The 21568-nt window shown below is 42.4% G+C and overlaps 1 protein-coding gene across 4 annotated transcripts in view; it reads left to right on the plus strand.

Moving 5' to 3' along the window:
• The window catches only part of LOC147024700 (uncharacterized), a 60878-nt gene that overhangs the window by 26692 nt on the left and 12618 nt on the right, over positions 1–21568 (plus strand). For all 4 annotated transcript variants that reach the window (XM_085884852.1, XM_085884853.1, XM_085884855.1 and 1 more), the window contains 2 exons: positions 11564–11610; positions 12000–12193. In XM_085884852.1, the coding sequence (XP_085740978.1) occupies positions 11564–11610; positions 12000–12193 (241 nt within the window). The remainder of the gene's footprint in view (positions 1–11563; positions 11611–11999; positions 12194–21568) is intronic.

The raw sequence follows: 21568 nt of genomic DNA on the forward strand, positions 1-21568 counted from the left end.
TTTGGGAGTTTGCACTGTGAGGAGTTGAAAGCTATCACCTTTTTGAGCAAGTTCAGAAAGTTCTCTAACGTTTTTCATTGTGCAGAGGCACACTACTTTCTCGCCGGTACATTTCCAAGTATTTTTGGGTTCTTTTTGAAGCTTTGTGACCCATTTAAGGTAACATTCCTTATTTTGCATGCGCGATATACATTCGGCTTCCCTGATGACCTCCATTGCTCGGGGTTTCTGCACATCCTTGCCAAGCATTCTGGGGTAGATTATGTAATTTTGAAAGTTGCGTATTGGTGAAAGAGGAGGAAGTAGTAAAGATTTTTTTAAAGTTGGTTCACGTTATTCACTTATTTACCTACACAAGCAAGACAGATTAATCCCCCCACATCTATGATGTCTATTGCATATTTTATGGTGACTTGCAATATCGGCTTTCGCCAGGTGGCACTACAGCAATACACATTTACATTGAGAGAATTGTGGTCTCCACCCCCCCCCTCCCCCACATGCTGAACCGCCGAGCTATGACTTTTTCTTTACTGCCTAAAAGCTTACAGTGCACACCTTGATTAAAGTCAAATGTGAAACAGTATGATATTGTCGTGTCAATGGGTCACACTGAAGTCTTCAATCATGCCGAGTGGCCTTTTGACCCTCGCACCTCGCAAATGATAAATACATCAAATTTGGTGGTTGGCTGGGTGCACATAAAAGGAAAAGGCGGGAAGACTTCCCTTGTAAATAAATGCTTTTAGTAAAAGTAATGAATATGGAGCGGGGAGCCAAGACTATCAATAACGAAACAGATCTGGTGGTCGACAGACCAACAAGTAGGGAAGGACACACATTTGTCATACAAAGACACTATATCCCACTATGGTGCCACCAACACCAGATTCAAACTCAAACAAAGGGGAACACTTGCGAGGACTTAAAACAGGCCTGAGGTAGTCTTTGGGTACACCATGACCCATGCAGGCTGGTGTGGCACAGAGCCGGAAGCGAGAGGATGGCGTTGAGTACGAGGGAGATCTGTTTGATCACCACAAACTGGTCCTTCTCAGGAAGCAATGAGAGGGAGAGATGGAGAGAATGACTGTTTCATCTTTTATTATAAAAATACAAAACACACAAAGAAAGTATAAATGAGAGAGTTCATAGAACACCTTACCCTACGCTATCTTGAAAAACAAGGATATGGGTTGGGTCGACAAGCGGAAATTTGATTGGTCGTAATGATGTAAAATGCCGTAATATTTTGTCGAAGTACTGCTAAACGGAAGGATTTTAAAAGTGGCAAGAAGGCGATTTGTGTTCCACAGTTCAAGTATATAACGAAATTGAAATAAAATAAAGATTTCAAAGGTTGTAGAAAAAAAGTTTTCAGAAGTCTACCACTGTTTATGCACCATCTTTTACATGCACCATCTCTTACACCACATTATTTAACATGTTAGATGAGTAATTCATGTCTATTTGTGGCATTTATAGCATCCTTAAAACAGCAAGTTTCCTGTTTCGAATGATTTTCAATTTTGTTTGACTGCCTGACAGGCAGACAGAGTAAAAAAATATTATCTCACTCCTCTCTGCACATTGCACGATCAGGAAAAAGTAATCAGAGCCAAAGTACTGCTAAACTGCCGGTTTATGTTCTGATTTATTTTCTGATTTGTGTTCAAAATACAGCATTCAATTGAAATTAAGTTGTTCCTCTATCATAAACTGAGGTTTATAGACAGACAGACAGAAAGACAGACAGAAGTGAATCAATTGCTTAACCCAATTTTGTCTTCGTGCGTGGGGTCAAAACTCCAAGGGGGTAACCAAATCAAAAACGCTTTTAAACAACAACGGAAAATACAGTATGATTATATACACTAAACAATTGCATCTGCACAAGTATATTTTGATTTTGCTGCTAATCACCAATCAAATACTAAGGCACTATCTGCCACCATGCACAGTGAATTTTCCACCCACGTTTGCTCAAAAGCCACCCTCTAAGACTCTGCAGCAAGAGTGTCTACTCTCTGGAGAGCCAGAAAACAACATTTGCCCAATCTCAAAAATGAGCTTTCAAACTTGTCTCCCTCCTCTATAACCTGGTGGTGCCTTGTCATTTCTGTCTGGTGCATACTTGCCTTCCCCCACTTCAAGTAGCACCACATGGAGGATGCCCAGTTGGCGTCTGACTTTGGAGGCCAACATTGAACTGTGGCTTGCCCAAGAGAGATCATGGCTGAAAGTGAGACCCAATAATTTTAATGACTGTACCTATTTGAGACAGTTGGTGAGAAAGTCTATTTTCTCCCAACACCCTGTTATTCGCATTTCTCCCCTTCTCCTCCTGCTGTTCTTTTTGTTACGTTACACCCTGATCTATTCTGTGTTATAGCTCCTCCACTAGCCTTGACTTTGGATAAAAATACAAAACAAAAAAAACATTAGACCCTTTTCTTTTGGTTTGAAAGTTATTTCGAACTCTTTAATCTTTAAAGCCCTTTAGACCTTTTAATACCCTTTAGACATTGCTCATGCTTCCCACAAGCCTCCTTTCACTCCCCCAGTACTTCCTGCATTTCCCGCCCACTCTCCACCACAACAGCCAGATCGTCCGCATACAACATCCCCCCCCCCCATACTACCCCATCAAGTTCACCTTCTTGCTTACTGGCTCCATTGCCATGATAAACATGAGTGGGCTGAGAGCACTTCCCTGCCTCAAACCAAGGTTCACCCTGAACTCCTCAGACATCCCAGGACCAACTAAGACTCTTCCCTTCATTCCCTTGAACATCCCTTCCACCAACTTCACTTCTGCTCCTGGCACTCCCATCCATCTCAGTGTCATGATCACCATCTATCTCAAAACAGTGTCATAGGCCTTCTCCAGGTCTATAAATCTCAATGCCATCTCACCTTACACCTCCAACCTCTTCGCAACCAGCTGTCTCAGCATGAACATCCTATCCGTCCTCTCCCTACCCTTTCTAAACACCTGCTGCTCTTCTCTGATCTCCATCTCCACCCTCTTCCTTATCCTCCCCTCCAGAATCCTCTCCAGCAACTTCATTACATGACTTGCGAGTGTAATGCCCCTGTACTTCCCCAGATCTTGAACATTGCCCTTCCCCTTCCATATCGGCACAATTGAACCTGTCCTCCAGTCCTCCGGAATTCAACCCCCTCTCATATATACGAGCAGCATCTTCGCCCAACTGACTCCGACTTCTTTTGCTGCTATTATTATCTCTGTATGCACCTTAATAATGCCTGGCACTCTTCCCTTCTTCATCCTTTTCAATGCTGTCTGCACTTCCTTCTCTGTGATCTTCACCAACTCCACTTTCCCTTCTACAAAACACGGCAGCTCCAGATCACTGTTCTTTCCTTCCCGGTTGGACAGCTCTTTGAAATACCCTTCCCACATCGCTCTCTCTCACTAGCCTCGTGCCACCATCCTGAATCACCGCCCCCATTCCTCTTTCACACCCTTACCATCCTTATCCCTGTCATGAGCAAATTTATACATCATCTTCTCCCGATTATCCTCTTCCAACTAGTTGTACACCTCCTCTTCCGTATTATTCCTCGCCTTATCCACAACTCTCCTCACTGCTTTCTTTTTCTGCCCATACAGGTGCAGCAACCTCGCATACCTCCTCATCTCCTCATCTCTAATCTTTAATCTCCTCATCCTCATCTTTAATCTTCTCTATCCTCTTCCAAACCTCCTTTTCACCAACTGCCTTCGCGAGCTCCACCGTACACCATGCCTGATATATATATATATATATATATATATATATATATATATATATATATATATATATATATATATATATATATATTGTTGCGGCCAAGGGTAGCGAGACACCAGCTTGTCACTCAGTGGGATTAATCCCCGGTTGTCCTTGGAAGAGCCGGACCTAGGGCCACCACTCACAATTAACGTTGTGGCACGGTGGGTTGTCTTAAAACCATGAACGCCACCCAGTTAACCACGAGTTCCAGTGTCCACCGTCTAATTATGCCATTTAACGAGAGGTCATGTGGTTACCTGAGCGGGGAGCACGCCCTCGGCAAAGCACCGATATTATCTTGATTAGATTTTAATTAGGGCGGCCGAGCATTTTAACCGCTGGTGCGTGCCGACGATTTTTGGTCAAATCTGTGGTAATTACCTCCCAGTCTATCTCGGTTCAGACAATGCGAGACCAATGGAAGGAAAGGACAAACACGGACAGGTTGGAAGTCGACAAATGATTTATTAATAATAAAATAAATGAATAAAAAGAAATTTTTATTTTCTGAGTTAAATAAATGAATAAATTCCAAAGCAATCAAAATGAATAATTACTCAGGCAAAATCAATCAAAACGAGAGGAAAGAGACAGAGAGCAGATGCTTATCGGGGGGTTGACTTACTTTCAGCTAAACACAAACAAGGGTACCCAACAGATCATTCGGGGGGGGGGGGGAGAAAGTCATCTCGCTCACCAGAGAGTAGTTGTCTGTGAAGTGAAAACGTCCTGAAATGTGTGCATGCGTGTCACATCCGTCACCAGCACCCAGCCTTGCCGTGCATCCTCTCGCGAACAGCCTTGAACACCAGTCGACGTTTGGGAGGGCACCGAGATCATCTGTCACGGGTTTAGACCCTGGTGCTGCGACACGGGCAGCTCCTCACACTTCACGAAACTGGTGAAGCCCAGTGACCCACACGTCTGTTGGTGACTGACCAGCACCTCACACGTTGGTGACCGACCCGTGCCTCACTCGTTGTCGGCGCTGCTCACACCCACATGCGCACCACACGCTCGCTTGCTCAAGCACTGGGAAGGACGATTTGTCTCGTTGTTGGCGCTGGTCAGACACCCACACACGCACCACACGCTCACTTGTGGGCTTGCACACTTCCTCGCTTGCACGCTTCCCTCTGGTTCACTTCTTCCCTCGTGCGCTTCAACTCTCGCTTTCTTGCTCGCTTCTCACGCTTACTTCTCCTCTCTGGCTTTCTTTCTCGTTCTCTTCTCCCTGCTCTTACTTCTCTCTCCTCGCTTTCTTCCTCAGAACAGACCTCCAATTTGTTTTTATATATGCGGCCTGTCTCAGCGGGCGCAGAATCCGCCCAAAGCTCACCCTCCCCACTTGCGCATGGTTACCATGATGACCCGTGCACTCTCAAAAATAGCGGGCATCGGCGCTCGAGAAAGAATGTTGCTGAGGAAAAATAAGGGCGCATGTCAGAGCTCGTGAAAGAAATGTGTGCATAAACATTGCTGAGGAAAAATAAGGGCAGGCGTCAGAACTCACAAAATAAATGTGTGCATAAACGTTGTGAAGGAAAAATATGGGTGGGTGTCAGAGCTCGCGAAAGAAATGTGTGTGAACGTGTCTGTCATAAAGAAAAAAGCTTCCCATAAGAGAGGGGATCTATTCTTTACCCTTCTCAACGCATCACATTTAAAATCCCATGAGACATGGGGATGGGGCTAATCTGAACATGCATTTAAAGGTCCCATGTAATTCAAAAGTTTCTGGTTATTTATATATTAACTTGACCTTCCTCGTGAAGAAATCACCCATGTTTCTTTTTTTTAAATCAACAATGGGATAATTAGACCAATATTTTGAACATTTGTAGTGTTTTTCACAACTTGCTATGCCCCGCCCCTCAAAAAAGTGGAGTTCAGCAAACCGCAGGTCACGTGACCATTGAGGTCATCTCCAGAATGCGACTCGCTCAGAGTCGATTGATGAGACGTAGCGCAACCTATAAAGTACGTACAAATGTATTGTGCACATGCATTTGCTATCTCACTGATCGTCTTAATTCCTGTGATTGTTTCGCGAAAGTTTTAAAGAGTTTTAGCCTTACTTTCTAAAATGCCTGCAAGATGTATCGTAGCAGGATGGAGGAATACAACCAATGACGGTGTAAGCCTTCATGTATTCCCGAAAGATGAGAATCTTCGGAGAATATGGACATCTAAAGTGAAGCTGACGAGGGGAAACTGGAAAGGCCCCAGCGACACGAGCGTCATTTGCAGCGCCCACTTCGAAGACAGTGACTTTGATCACGGGCTCTATTCGCTGTTCAGTTTGAAGAAGTTGAGGAGGCTGAAACCTGATGCAGTACCCATCCTCAAAAGCAATGTCGTCTGATAAATCCATCGTCCGTTCAACTCGTCCGATAAATCTGACGTGCTGTAGCTTTCTTTTATTATTCTCTTTTCTTCATTGTTTTCTACTGGCGCTACATGATGACAGTAGGAATAAAATAAATTAAAAAATGCAACAGATCGTCAAATTTATCGGACTACTCTCGACAATTGTGTCGCAAGGTGTGTTCTGCACACAAGTTTTCATCATATCCGGTCAGCGAGATTGCTTCGTTTTATGCGCGGAGAGATACGGCCGATGACATGGGCTGGCCTTACTTGCGATTCATTCGCCACGGAGCAACATGCCAGCTGCGCTGCGCTGGTCACGTCACCTCACTAAAATAGTTCTGATATCGAGCAGTATGCAAGTAGAATTTACATTATTGAATTACGAATAGGATTTAGTCTAACCAGTTGTTATTGCCAAGTCTTCCTTCGATGTCCTCCCGATCATAATGAACGCCGGGAATTTCATTGCCATTTTCCTCTGCTAGTCCTGCTTCGGGCTCGAACTGGTAAGGCCGTATTCCATTTCCAGCTGCCTGAACTTCACCTCCCGTGACTACGTTATCCGACAATTCTCCATCTGATTCAGACCAAAATCCTTCATTTCTGTCACACTCACTGTCGCTACCAGACAAATCAAATTCCATGTCATCCATTATTCAAAACCAAATGTTTGATTTTTTTAAAAGCAGAAATTAACGAAGCATTTGAGTCGACCAATCAAATGTGGAAACGCACAGAAAGCCAATACAATCACGGAGACCACCAACCCGAGTAATTTACGTGCAGCCTTTGTTGTTCTGGAGATGACGTCATGTGGGTTACGCGTCGTTCAGTAGATTTTGGCAGAATTTTTAGGGGCGTTCCCTAAGAAGTTTTTTTTTTAATTTTACATTTTACAGAACCAGTATTGTGAAAAAAATATTGTCAGATCAGAAATCACGATGAAAAGCTCCTATAGGATATATATATATATATATATATATATATATATATATATATATATATATATATATATATATATATATATATATAAATATATATATATATATATATATATATATATATATATCTTCTTCTTTCGGCTGCTCCCTTTCGGGGTCGCCACAGTGGATCATCCGTATGATCCGCATAGTGATTTGGCACATGTTTTACGCCAGATGCCCTTCCTGACGCAACCCTGGTCGCCTCTTACGACACAGGGATATATATATATATATATATATATATATATATATATATATATATATATATATATATATATATATATATATATATATATATATATATGCAATTTCAGTACTTTTGAGTGACATGGGACCTTTAAGGAAATAACTGTCTGAGGACCTGGATGTGTGGATGCATTCATCAGACTGGATTCTGAAATCCGTAACAATATATATATATATATATATATATATATATATATATATATATATATATATATATATATATATATATATATTACATACACATATATATATATATATATATATATATATATATATATATATATATATATATATATATATATATATATATATAGACACGGGATATGCTTACACATTGTAAGTGGGGTATGCTTACGCACATTGTATGAGCACACGAACCATGCTTCTCCATTGTCTCAGGTTGCTCACCTACATTTGATTTTTCATTTATTTATATTTTCACTAGCGGATGCTTTCCAATGGTTCTGTGATTTATTATGGTGTATCAGCTTCGATGTCCATCAGTGCACAAAATTACCATGCTTACCCATTGTCTCGGGTTGCTCACCTGCATATTTTTCATTTAATTTTATTCATATATTTATATTTTAATTCACGGATGTTGTCCAACGATTCTGTGACCCCCCCCCCCCCCCCAGTGTTTTGGCTTCAATGTATATTGGCATGCAAAATTCCAGCTTTCTACGTCAATCAGAAGGAACGGAACTTTAATTTCAGTAAATGAGTCAGTTCAGTGGTTAGAATGAGCTTTATATATCAGATATATACTGTGTATATAAACAACTGCTCCACCAAAGCCGATATATATATATATATATATATATATATATATATATATATATATATATATATATGTGTGTGTGTGTGTATTCGCAAATACAACCCATCACGTCTCTGATGGGGGTGTTGGGTGGGGGTTCAGGGGGGGGAGGAGGGAGGGGAGGAAGAGAGGAGGGAGGGAGGGAGAGAGAGTAGACAGGAGGGAGGAGAAGCTTCTTGGAAGGGGGAAGAGCGAGGAAGGGGGGACTGGTGGGGTGAGCTATGCCTCACTAAACGTTGCTATACACTGGGAGGGAGGGGTGTGAGGAGGTTGGGGGGGGAGAGAGAGATAGGAGTATGAAAAAAAGAAGACAGAAAGGTGAGGGGTGAAGGTGTGTTTAGCAAAGAGATGATATGTTATGCATCATGCCTGAACACACACACCAAAAAAAAAAACTCATGTCAGAACAGCTGTACCCACAACAACAAAACAGAGTTTATTATGCAATCCGCTGACACATCTGCAAAAGTTTTGATATCCAAGTTGCAGAAAATTTGTGAGAACATTAACCAAAATCAATCACTGAAAATGTGGAATTACCTATTGCTCACATACGACCTAATGATCCCATTGAGCATGAACATCTAAAACAAAACGTTGCAACCAGATATCATACTTAGGTACAAAAACAAGAAGAAGGCATTGCTGATTGAGGTGTTAATACCAGTGATTTTGGACTAAATTATGCAGAAATCACACATACTGTACAGCGATTCATAACTATGATGAACAGGCATTCGATAATATGAACAAAATCTGTTCAGCTGTTTCAGAGAAGAAGATTTTTGAAGGTTAGGAACAAAATATAAAATGGCTGCCAAACCACATGACCGATGATGTCATACATTTTTTTTCTGTTGACCAATTAATCCCTTGATGACCTCAACATTTTTCATACTGATCGAATGCAACATTCTACATATGCAATTATGATGTCATGATGAATGCACCTATGACATCATTCAAAAAGGAAAATCACACTTATTCCCCATGAGGAGTACTTTACAGGTGCCAAGTTTCAATTTTTTCAATGGAGCGGTTTCGGAGATACAGAGGTCCAATATTTATTCTTTTTTTCCAACATGGCTGCCACACCACATGACTGACATCAAAATTATCATTGGATTATTAGACATGAGTAGTCGCAACGATAGTGAAAATTTTGTGTCAATCTCACTAGCAGTTCCAGAGAAAAGGGAATACCAAAATGTAGACACGCATGTACGGGTCCAATTGCTTAACCCCGCTTTTCGCTTCGGGAGCGCGGTTAATAATCACCCTTCTTTTGGGTGCAGAACAAGGCTGCGAGGTAGCATCATTGACAAGGTGTGGCTGTGCTGCTGAAGCAATGACCTATGTAGGTTGGGGTAGGAACAATAATCAGTATCAAGTCAAACAGTTTTTGCAACTCTATATGGAACTCGTCCTTTAAAGGACTGTGGCAGTCAGTGCGGTCTGCGTCAGTCCTATCTTCCCATTTATGCTCAGTATTGAGGAGGTGTGTTTTGCATTATTCTTTCCTCTTCTTCTGTATTCAAGACAAACATCTAAAGGGAATTCGACCAGCCCACATGTGGCAGTCGCTTCAAACAGCATTTCCCGAAGTGACACATTGTAGGAGAATGTCCACTATCACAGTGTAAACAGCAATTCTTCCCCACATTGGTGTCTGAGAAATTCATGGCTGTTCTGGCATTTAATTTGTGTCTGGACATTGTTGCACACAGTTGATGGATGAACAGCTCCAGACCAACCCGAGATGACGTGAGACATATCTGCGGTGTTTATGTCATTGCACTTCATAGCGATAGAAATGTACTTTGCAATGGCAAAAGTCAGAGTCTGATCAGCAAGTAGTTGCCATCTAATTCGATCTTTCCAAACTCCCATGATGAGCAGGTCCCTCATCATGTCATCAAACATCGCACCAAACCTGCAATGCAGAACAGACTCTGACTTTTGCCAATGCGAAGTGATAGTAAGATGTCTCAATTGAGCTACAAATGCTGAAATGGACTGTTGGGTTCTGGTGACACATCCAGAAGTTGAATTGACTCACAATGACAAAGGATGTAGGTAAAGGTGCTCCTTCATGGCTACACGCGTTTTGTGTGAATTTATAAATCCATCATGGTCTTGGGTGTGGCAATATTCTGCAGAATAAGAAATGTCTCTTTGCAACATACTCACATCAGGATTGCTATTTTGTTTTCCTGGCATCATCTTCTTTGCAGTTATCTTGGTAATTGTACTGCACATGATCAAAGTAAATTTAACTTGTCCACCTCCCCGGCACATTAATTTAACTTATGGATCCATCTTTAAGGTGCTAATGGTAATCTCGTGGTGTAGACAATGGAGCACTGAGTAGATAGTCCAACTGCAGAGTGTGCAATTCCTCCAACCGATTTTCCGTGCACTGTACAAGATCCCACCTTCATCACCCTGTTCGGTATACAACAAACACAGGGATTTTCGGTGCAATCATTGTCTTTTATTCACTGAACAAGCAAGATAACTTGGGAACATGCTAGTCACATCTGATAATCAAGCCCTGCCCCTGCGTGCCACCTCCTTCCTGCATGGCTTCCTGAGAAAGCCTGAACCAAACCTCGGGTGTATATCAGATACATCACATAATCCTGGACGTCTGGGTCGAGCCTGGGGAGTCACGGATTCACTGCATCATGGGGTGTGGCGCTTCCGGGACCTGTGCAGGAGGACGAAAGTCCGAGTCTTCAGGTCCTTGGTGCTTCCAGTCTTGCTCTGTGGATGTGAGACGGACTCTGACCAGGGATCTGAGATGGAGACTTAATTCCTTTGGTACCAGGTCTCTTCGGAGAATCCTTGGCTATCGCTGATCAGACTTTGTGTCCAACGAGCGGTTGCTGAGAGAGACTCAAATGAGATTTGTTACCTGCATAGTCCGTGAGCGTCAGCTGCGGCTGTATGGACATGTGGCTCGTTTTCCCGACGCTGATCCTGCTCACCAGATCTCTCAGTGAGGGAGTCTCGTGAGTAGAGGAGGCCAATGGGCCGACCACGTGCCTCGTGGTTACAGCAGGTTGATCAGCATCTTAAGGAGATGGGGATGGGCCAGGCATCTGCCTGGGGGATGGCCAGACAGAGGCCCCTGGAGTACCGGCGGAAAGCGGATGCAGCGACGTGCTGCTCTGGCGCATGCTCCCACACCTGACCTGACATAATCCTTGAATCACTTTCCCTCTTTGATAGTTTTTAAAAATAATTTTGTTTTGTTGATTGCAAATTTTGCATGACATATATTGCTTCTTAAATGCATGACTGTTGATTTTCCTTCATTATTATTATTTTTTTTGCAGAATGTGGAGTAAAAAAAATCTGTTTCTTTTGGCCCTACTCAGCATAGGTGAGTTGTTGAACCAGTATTATTCATGTTCAATCTCACAATCCAACACACTGATATCATCATTAGGAGAAATAATATAAAACCATGAACCCTAAAGTCACAATAATTGTAGAGAAGAATGCAGGCAGGGAATTGAGAAATGATCCTTCTTTTCCAATAAAAATATCAAAACTGAAATTTATCACCTCCTGTGTATAACGTCTTCAACTGAAGTTTTTATGTAAGCAAAAGTTTTTACATTTTTACCTTGAGATTAAACAATCACAAATATTGTTCCTCTATTTCCATATCATATGATAACTTTTCACACAGCCCCCATTATAATAGTTGTGCATGATCTTGAATGAATTTTTGTACTCGTACAACTTCAAGCAAAATTTCTTGTACAGGTTTCTCAAACCCTGTCGATATCAATATTCTTGTCCACAACTATACTTCTATTCAAGATGGGGAGTTTGTTTTCAATTATGAAGAAGGACAAGATGCAGTCTTTTCATTAAGTTTTACACCCAAACATCTGAATGTGGATAACATTGAGCTTCTTTGGGAGTTCCAGCACAAAAAGGGGGGAAAGGTGGAAAAGGTAGGATGGTCTATTCTTATGCATTTACATTTTACATTTTTTGTTGTTGTTGTTGTTCCAATTTATACTTTTACATTTTTTGTGTGTTTGGCCAGGTGCTCCAGTTTCATGGTTATGATACATGAAACTGGTCAAATATCGAACTCCGAGACCCTTTACAACCCCAAGGCCCTTGAAGATGCTTAATACCCCAAAGACTCTTTAGACCCCCTCAGACTCTTTATAACCCCAATGTCCTTAAGACCCTTTAGACTCTTCATAACTCAAAGGCCCTTAATACCCTGAAGACCCTTCAGACCCCTTCGATGTTTAAGACTCTTTAGATCCCCTAACACCCTCAAACACCCCAAAAACCCTTCTGAGCGGACCACCATTGTCTATAAGATAAACATGCAACACGTGTCACAGTCCACATCGTCACTTTACGTTGAATTATTAATTTGAGGTGAGACATCCATGAACCCGTCGGAGACGGATACTCTGCTAATTTACTTGAAATATTATGGGGAATTTAGAATTTGCTCAATTTTTATAGGACAAAAATAGTTCAATGGATTCCCTCCCAGCAAGTTGGTGTTCTGTTTGACTCAGTCCCTGGCTAGTGTTGCACCTTGTGGTTGTTTCAGTGAAACACCAAATGGTTATCTATGGATACAAAATGGCAGTTTTAAGATCCTCAATATTTCCTCGATCATGTACAAAGACAAAACAAGGATTCAAGTACTCATCAAGGACACAGCTCTCCAATGCATACTTTCAAAATGGGATTTCTCACTTTGACATTGAAATAATTGAATAATTAAGAATATCGTAAATATATCAGAAGCAGTGATGGTAGAGTTTATCAAAACATATATATATATATATATATATATATATATATATATATATATATATATATATATATATATATAAGCAATTCAATGTTTGTATTGAGAAGGAACTAATAATAAAAATCAAAAATAGTAAATTGTATATAAATAAGTAATCGAATGGAAGACCAAATATTAGATTGAAGTCATCATCAGTTTATTGGATCACTCCTAACCACCTCCACCCGGCTAAACTGAACAGCAGTTCAAACCCTGGCCGAGTCATACCAAAGACTTGGAATGTGCTGACTCCTTGTTTGATTATCAGTACAGTATTTTAAATGCATCGAGAACTGACAAACAACAATGGGTTGACAAGCATTGTGCAGACTTGTTCAGCTGCATCATGGAGTAACTTTGAATGGCTGAACTGGCAGATAAACTACATGGCAAAAAGTATGTGGACACCCCTTCTAATTCGTGGATTCAGCGATTTCAGCCACACCCTTTGCTTACAGGTGTATAAAATCAAGCACACAGCCATGCAATCTCCATGGACAAACATTGGCAGGAGAATCGACCAAACTAAAGAGCTCAGTGACTTTCAACGTGGCACCGTCATCGGATGCCACCTTTCTAACATAGTCCATGGGCCCAGGCCAGAAATTCCACTTGTCGGTACCATCTAAGGAAACCAATCCCAGTTATGATTTTTGAATTGGTGTGTATATATATATATATATATATATATATATATATATATATATATATATATATATATATATATATATATATATATATATATCATATTTTGATGTGATAACCATTGCAGACTGGCAGCTTATTGGTAGTTATCATCTCTGGAATGTACCCACCCTCCGCATAATGAAAGCGAAAAGGCAAACAAATCTGGATATCCTGAGCTGTTATTGAATGATATTACCTTCAGGGGATGTGTCAATAGTCCATTGTGTGATTTTCCCACAAAACGTCAATACCTCAGAATGGTAAAATGGTAAAAATGCAAAATACATACACTAAGCTGCTCTTCTGGAACGGTTATCACATATTGAAATAATCATATAGTCCCTACCAATAACTTAGTAGCCCTAAAGTTTGGTTTCCCAGATGGTACCGATATATGCCCGGGCCCATGGACTAACATCAAAGTCAGTTCATCAAATTTCTGCCCTGCTAGAGCTGCCCAGGTCAACTGTAAGTGCTGCGATTGTGAAGTGGAAACATCTTGGAGAAACAACAGCTCAGCCGCGAAGTGGTAGGCCACACAAGCTCACAGAACGGAACCGCCGAGTGCTGAAGTGCGTAGCACGGAAAATTCGTCTGTCGCCGGTTGCAACACTCGCTACCCAGTTCCAAATTGACTCTGGAAGTAACGTCAGCACAAACACTGTTCATCAAGAGCTTCATGAAATGGGTTTCCTTGGTCGAACAGTCGCACACAAGCCTAAGATCACCAAACGCAATGCCAAGCATCGGCTGGAGTGGTGTAAAGCTCACCGTCATTGGACTCTGGAGCAGTGGAAACGCGTTCTCTGGAGTGATGAATCACGCTTCACCATCTGGCTGTCTGACGGACTAATCTGGGTTTGGCGGATGCCATGAGAACACAACCTGCCAGAATGCATAGCGCCAACTGTAAAGTTTGGTGGAGGAGGAATAATGGTCTTGGGCTGTTATTCATGGTTCGGGCGAGGCCCCTTCTGTCCAGTGAAGGGAAATCTTAATGATACAGCATACAATGATATTGTACTTGCTTCTGTGCTTCCAACTTTGTAGCAACAGTTTAGGGAAGGCCCTTTCCTGTTTCAGCATGACAATGCCCCCGTGCACAAAGCGATGTTCATACAGAAATGGTTTGGCGAGATCAGTGTGGAAGAACGTGAATGGCTTGCATGGAGCCTTGACCTCAACCCCATCAAATACCTTTGGGATGAATTGGAACATCAACTGTGAGCCAGACCTCATCTCCCAACATCAGTGCTGACCTCACTCATGCTCTTGTTGCTGAGTGGAAGCAAATGCCCACAGCCTTGTAGAAAGCCTTCCCAAAAGAGTGGAGGCTGTTATCGCAGCAAAGGGGTGGGGGGAGGGGGGAGGACAACTCCATATTAATGCCCATGATTTTGGAATGAGATGTTGGACGAGCAGGTGTCCACATACTTTTGGCCATGTATGTATATTTGCAGTATATAAATGCTTTTGGTTGTTATTATTATTATTATTATTATTATTATTATTATTATTGTAACCCTCACCAGAGGAGAGGGTTATTGCATTTGGGACTGTTTGTGTGATTGTCTGTTTGTTTGCCTGTTTGTTTGTCAACACAGAATGGGCTATCGTAGACCACAAACGCCACCTAGTGGTAGCCAGTCGTTCACATTATCCTTTTTCGACTGAGTACCTCCATGGAGTATGTATACTATTAGAATGTGAGTACGTCTATAAAATACGGACTATAAAACCTCACAAAACAATTCTGGGTGAGGGTATGCAATCTTTGATTGTGCATTCCAGTTATTATTGTTGTTGGTATTATTATTTCCCTGATGCATTTTTTTGAAAATATGGGGGGACCTGGTAATCTGCTCTGTCTGTCCATACATCCGTCTGTTGATCCGTCACGCAGTTTCCTTCTAAACGGTTGGGCAGAAATTCACCAAACTTGGTTATGATCAGCACATGGCACGGAGGTGCTCGAGCAGCATCATGTTTGGCCCTGCCCCCTGCGGCATATTTGTTAACATTTTTAAATGAAGCTTTGTATGTGCAGTCAAAATTGAGGGATGCATGAAATATGTAACGATTGTTTTTTATTTGACCCTGGGTTCATGCCCCCAAGGGATAGGGACTTAGCATCACAGGGGTCAAAACTGGGGGAATTTTATTTTTTTTTTTTTTACTGAAAATTTCATCTTGGATCATTCCTGGTGGAACTTTTTGCCATCTTTCAACTTTTCTTTCGGTGGGAAGCATGGGGACTTGCGATGGCGCACCATCTACTTCACTCTAAATAATTACCATAGTTATGATTATGGTTATTTATCCTCATTTGGAATATTCCACTCTGCCACTAATGTAGTTACAACTCTTCTTCTATTCTTATAATGCTCTCATTGAAACTCAATATCCGTCTAAAAGTCTTGTCAACATGTCTCCTAAAATATTCTGAGCAATCCTTCACCCTGAATCACGTTCCAACCTGCGAACAAACCATCACCTTTTCACGGATTGGCTCATTTTTTTTGTATACCTGATTGAGGCTCATGTAAGAGCTAGTGCAGAATGGAAGGAAACAAAATGGAAAGGGGGAAACACCAACAGTGAGAGTGAGCATTGAATCAAGGGGAGGGGGAGAAGGACACATGGGGTGAACAAACTGCACACAAGCTGAATGAAACACATCAAGAAGAGGAATGGAGAAGTGTGGATGAAACAGAAAAGGAACAAACTGACCAACAACGAACAAACAAAAACATGTGAAGGAGAGGGTGGAAAAAAAATATCACATCAACCTGGAAAAGGGAGTGCTTGAGAATGGAGTCATTCAGGTAGAAGAGATCATGAGTATGGCTTTGATCGAAACCTCGATGAAAAACGGAACGCAGCTGATGATCCGGGCAGTTGGGAAATCAGAAAATTACTTATAAGTTAAGGTTATAACTTCAAAATAAAACAACCTTTATAAGTAGTTACCAGTACATAATGTGTTTGTGTATATATATATATATATTTTTTTTTGTGTTTGTATGTACGTGTGTATGGATGTGTGGGGTGTTTTTGGGTGTGTGTGTGTGTGTGTGTGTGTGTGTGTGTGTGTGTGTTTATTGGGTAGTCAATGTAGTCGTAAAAAATAAAAATAAAAATTGAGATTTGTTCTACCCTTATTATCAGTATTTAAAATGGCGATTTCAGTTAATACAATGGCGATTTCGATGAAACTTGGTTGGTAGGTTCATACCATGACCTAGTTGTGTGCAAATGAGAACCGTTGCTATGGACACCACCGTTGCCTAGCAACGGGAATTTGAAATTTTTGAAAAATCATAAAAAATTTATTTTTTCGAAAATCAAAAATCGGACCACAAGCGACTGTGGGCAGTACATTCAGCCATATTGTCAAAAAATTTCCAGCCGGATCCTATGAAAACTGTCGGAGAAGATAAACTTTGAATGAACCCTGGTCGAAAACAATAAAAAAACGAAGTTCGTTATATCTCAGAGACTATGACTCAGATATACATGAAGCTGGTATGGTAGGTTCATGGTATGTCCTAGTTATGTGTGAGAAAGAACCGTTGCTATGGACCCCTCCGTTGCCTAGCAACGGCCGAAAAACCTCAATGTGGGGGTATTTTAAAGAAAAAAACAATCTGCAGCATTAACCCTTGAAGCTAGAATCATGAATTTTCTTGTGATTAATCCTCAGGTCATTCCCCATCGAACGGGCCCATCGCGTCAGGTTCTATTGGGTAGGCGACTACCCATGTCCGCCTACCGGCTTGTTTGTCTGTCTGTCTGTCTGTCTGTCTGTTCCGAGCATAGCTCCGTGGGTTTTGATCCGATCCTGATAAAATTTGGGTGGGAGGTTTATATCATGATCTAGTTATGTTTTCCTAAGAATGGGTGTACTGCGCCCATTATGGGCGGAGCCACGCCCAAAAAACATGTGTTTTTAGGGTGTAGCCGATTTCAAGTTACATCTTCTCTGAGGGGGTTTGTCGAATCTGGCAGGGGTTTCGGTATTTGGTTAGCACAATGGCACCTGCATAGCCCCACTGAGCTCGATTTTTCATTTTCATCCCAAGGTCACAAGGTCACAAGGTCACGAACTTAGGTTTTCTTGGGTTTTCAACTGTTTCGAATGAAAGTAGGTATGCAAGTAGTGCTCTTCGAGTACGACAACTTTCATCATTTAATTTACGTTTTTTCCCCGATTCCCGCTAGTTTGCCCGTGGCGTCCCCTCAAAGGTCAAAAAATAATAAGGCGAACCGTGTACATTGCTCGTGAACTATCGCCGTCTCCAGACTTGTGCATATCTGTATGTATGTATATATATATATATATATATATATATATATATATATATATATATATATATATATATATATATATATATATATATATATATATATATATATATATATATATATATATATATATATATATATATATATATATATATATATATATATATATATTGTTACGAATTCGCGCCCGCTGATGTGCGATTGGCCGCTTTACACTAATAGCAACCGCGTCGCCCACCGGACGGACAATTCAGTTGTGACTTTCCGGAGCTAACGCCGGAAACCAGTCACGGGTGGGTTTCTAATCCCCACCACGGCCGAGCCAATTGTCTACCCGCGCAAGATAGGGTCACTCGCCGAATTCGATATACCTAAGTACCTGCGCGGGCAGCCGACCGGGTGACCGTACCTTGACGCAGGTCGGCTTGGGACACGAACCGCTTAAGCAGTCCGTTCTGTTCTGCAGTGATAACCGAGCAGGTATTATCGCCCGACCTCGCCGGATCCGATTCTATTGAACGGTTGTTTAAAACCCAACTATTTATTCCACGATGCAAGATGGCATTTCCAATATGGTGAAAGGAGGACACGACAAATGGGGTACATTTGAACAAAGCACGTTTATGTTACACATGCACGTATGTACAGCCAACACGTATACAGGCAAACAAAAGCAAGGGAAGCACTACGACCGAATATGGTTATTATTAATGTACAGTCACTTAACAGTTTTTACTTGTCAGACTCGGCGCACAAGATTCACTCAAAGGAAAAGGAAATGGCCACTCTCATAGACGAGAGTGGCAGAAAGGGTCCGTGGACTTTTATATTGCGTGAGCCTTGGTTGACCGAATGAGCCCACGAGACCGATGCGGGTTACCTGCACCCTCGTGGTGCGACGATGGGCAGGTCGCGTCGTCTGTTCCCCATGGCCACGAGGACAGCCGCGCCTAATTGTGGCCTTGCAACGATGGGCAGGTCGTGACGTCTGTTTCCCACGGCCACTAGGACCGCCGCGCCTGATTGTGGCCTTGCGACGATGGGCAGGTCGCGACGTCTGTTTCCCATGGCCGCTAGGACAGCCGCGCCTGATTGCGGCCTTGCCAAGGCGAGGTGATCCGGGCCCCGGCCGGCAACGTGGTTTGAGAGGAACGAACGGGTCTTTTAGTACTCTGTCAGAGTTGATGCTTGATAAGAGGTGATGCTCTTACGACCCCGTCCACTCCTCAGCGATGCGCGAACTGTGCCGAGGTCCGATCACCTCGGACTGCCTTGGCGCTGGCAAGCTCTCCCCGGCTGTGGTCTCCACGCAGCTCCTTGGCCTTCCCCGACTGACTCTCTCCAGACTTTGGGCTCCATTCGGCTCTCCGACCCCTTCAGACTGCCTTGAAGCTCCGTTCTGCTCGCCCTTATATAGGGCCGGGGGGACGAGATTTGGCCTTTGCTCTGACCCTTGACCCCATGTGGAAAGCGGACGTGGTAGGAATCATCGAGCCTTTGACCTCCGACCCTTCCCGGAGAGCGAGCCGACGTGGTTGAAATCACCAACGCTCTCTCACCTTCGACCCCTCCTGGAGAGTGAGCCGACGTGGTTGAAATCACCAACTCTGCACGGCGAGAGAACCCTTGCCTCTGCCTGCAGCGATGCTGCTTGATCGGATCCCACCGCTGCTGGCGCAAAGATGGCGTCGTTTCGGGAACGAAAGTGAGGCGATGTTTGTGGTGTGGAGTTGTTGACGGTTGTGGAGGTAAAGGGGCGAAGGTGGTGGTGGTTTGGTTGTGGTCGTTTGGGAACGATGTTATTGGTGGCGATTTGTTTGTGGTGGGCGGTAGAGGCGATCGTGGTTGTAGTGATGGTGGCATGGTTGGCGTTGTGGTTAAGGGGAACAATTTGTTTGTGGTGATTTGGTTGTTGAGGTATGGTTGGTCCAAAATAATGATAGAAAAAGAAAAACCTACCTCAAAGGGTCACAGCCCTGTGACACGAATAATTTCCATTAAACAAAGGTGGGGAAATCTAACTGAACACCTATGTATCGATCTAACTGAACTACGGACCTTTATGGTGTTCTGCGAATTTCCACTGCCGTAATAGTGTGTGTGTGTGTGTGTGTGTGTGTGTGTGTGTGTGTGTGTGTGTGTGTGTGTGTGTGTGTGTGTGTGTGTGTGTGTGTGTGTGTGTGTGTGTGTGTGTGTGTGTGTGTGTGTGTGTGTGTGTGTGTTGTTATGTCTGGCTTCCTTTGTGGGACTACGGTACAGTAATTGGTCTTTCTTTTGATTTGATACTGACTTGACAGGAGTAGATCCTATAGCTATCTCCTTGATACTGCAGAGAGCGGGTTGAGGCAGCGATTATATCTATTTTCTATAAAGACAAAGCACTCATTTGAATAATTTTTGTTTGAGTGACTTTCAATCTTTTGTTTGATCATGTTAGCGCAATCATGATGCTATTTGTGTTGACACATGCTGATTTAAATTTGTGAGTGAACGACCTTAATGCGACATACATATATTTATGATTCCACAGCAGCCAAAGGTAGAAAATTAAAATACCTCTGTTTTTATTTGTGGTTGAGCAGGATGGTGCAGAAGCAGCATAATCACCTTCGAGCTGTTTAATATCTAAAGGTTCCATGGTGTCCTCCATGCGGAGGAGGCGAGCTATCGCCGGCATCATGGCCAAATTCCAAATTCCTGCCTGAACCTTAGTCGAATGTTAAGGCTGGTCACCTAGCTCATTAAACTTGGGCCAAGCTTTCCCTGGCCAACCCCACAAGAACATGGGAATAATTGTGGTCGTTAACCAAGAAGACAGTCTTTCACAAAGAGCGAGCGAGTTATCGCCAGAATTATGAACAAATTCTACATCTCTGAAACCTTCAGTCAAACGTCAGACCTGGCCAGCCTTTTGTTGAAAGATGACCAAATAGTACATGCTCTATGAGTCACCAATCCCAACTTAATGGGAAGATGACGTCAGGCAGAAATATTTCTATGTACGGTATTTGTATTCAAAGAAAAAAAAGAAAACGACAATGAATTATAAATTTCATTGTCCATTCTTACCAAAAATAAAATTTCTATTCTTTCCAAAAATTTACATCGAACAGGGAAAAGCAAGTTTGGTCTCATGTTACATTTCACCTGTGACACACAGGTTTGCCAAATAATGTCATTTAAGTCTTATACTTTTACATTTTGTGTGTGTTTGTCAATGTGCTCCAGATTTACACACACACACACACACACACACACACACACACACACACACACACACACACACACACACACACACACACACACACACACACACACACACACACACACACACACACACACACACACAAGCATTTAAAGGCCATTTTCCCCGCTAAAGCGGGGGTTAGCCTTGTGGGCCCCATGACAATCTTCTCCACTTTACCCTGTTTTCTGCATCTCCCCTTCTTAATCCCCTTGCCCACATTTCCTCTTCCACCACATTTAGCCAAGTTTTTCTCGGTCTTCCCCG

This window comes from Eptatretus burgeri, chromosome 6 (genome assembly GCF_056783735.1).
Source record: "Eptatretus burgeri isolate ZD-2024b chromosome 6, Ebu_testis_v1, whole genome shotgun sequence".
NCBI lineage: Eukaryota > Metazoa > Chordata > Myxini > Myxiniformes > Myxinidae > Eptatretus > Eptatretus burgeri.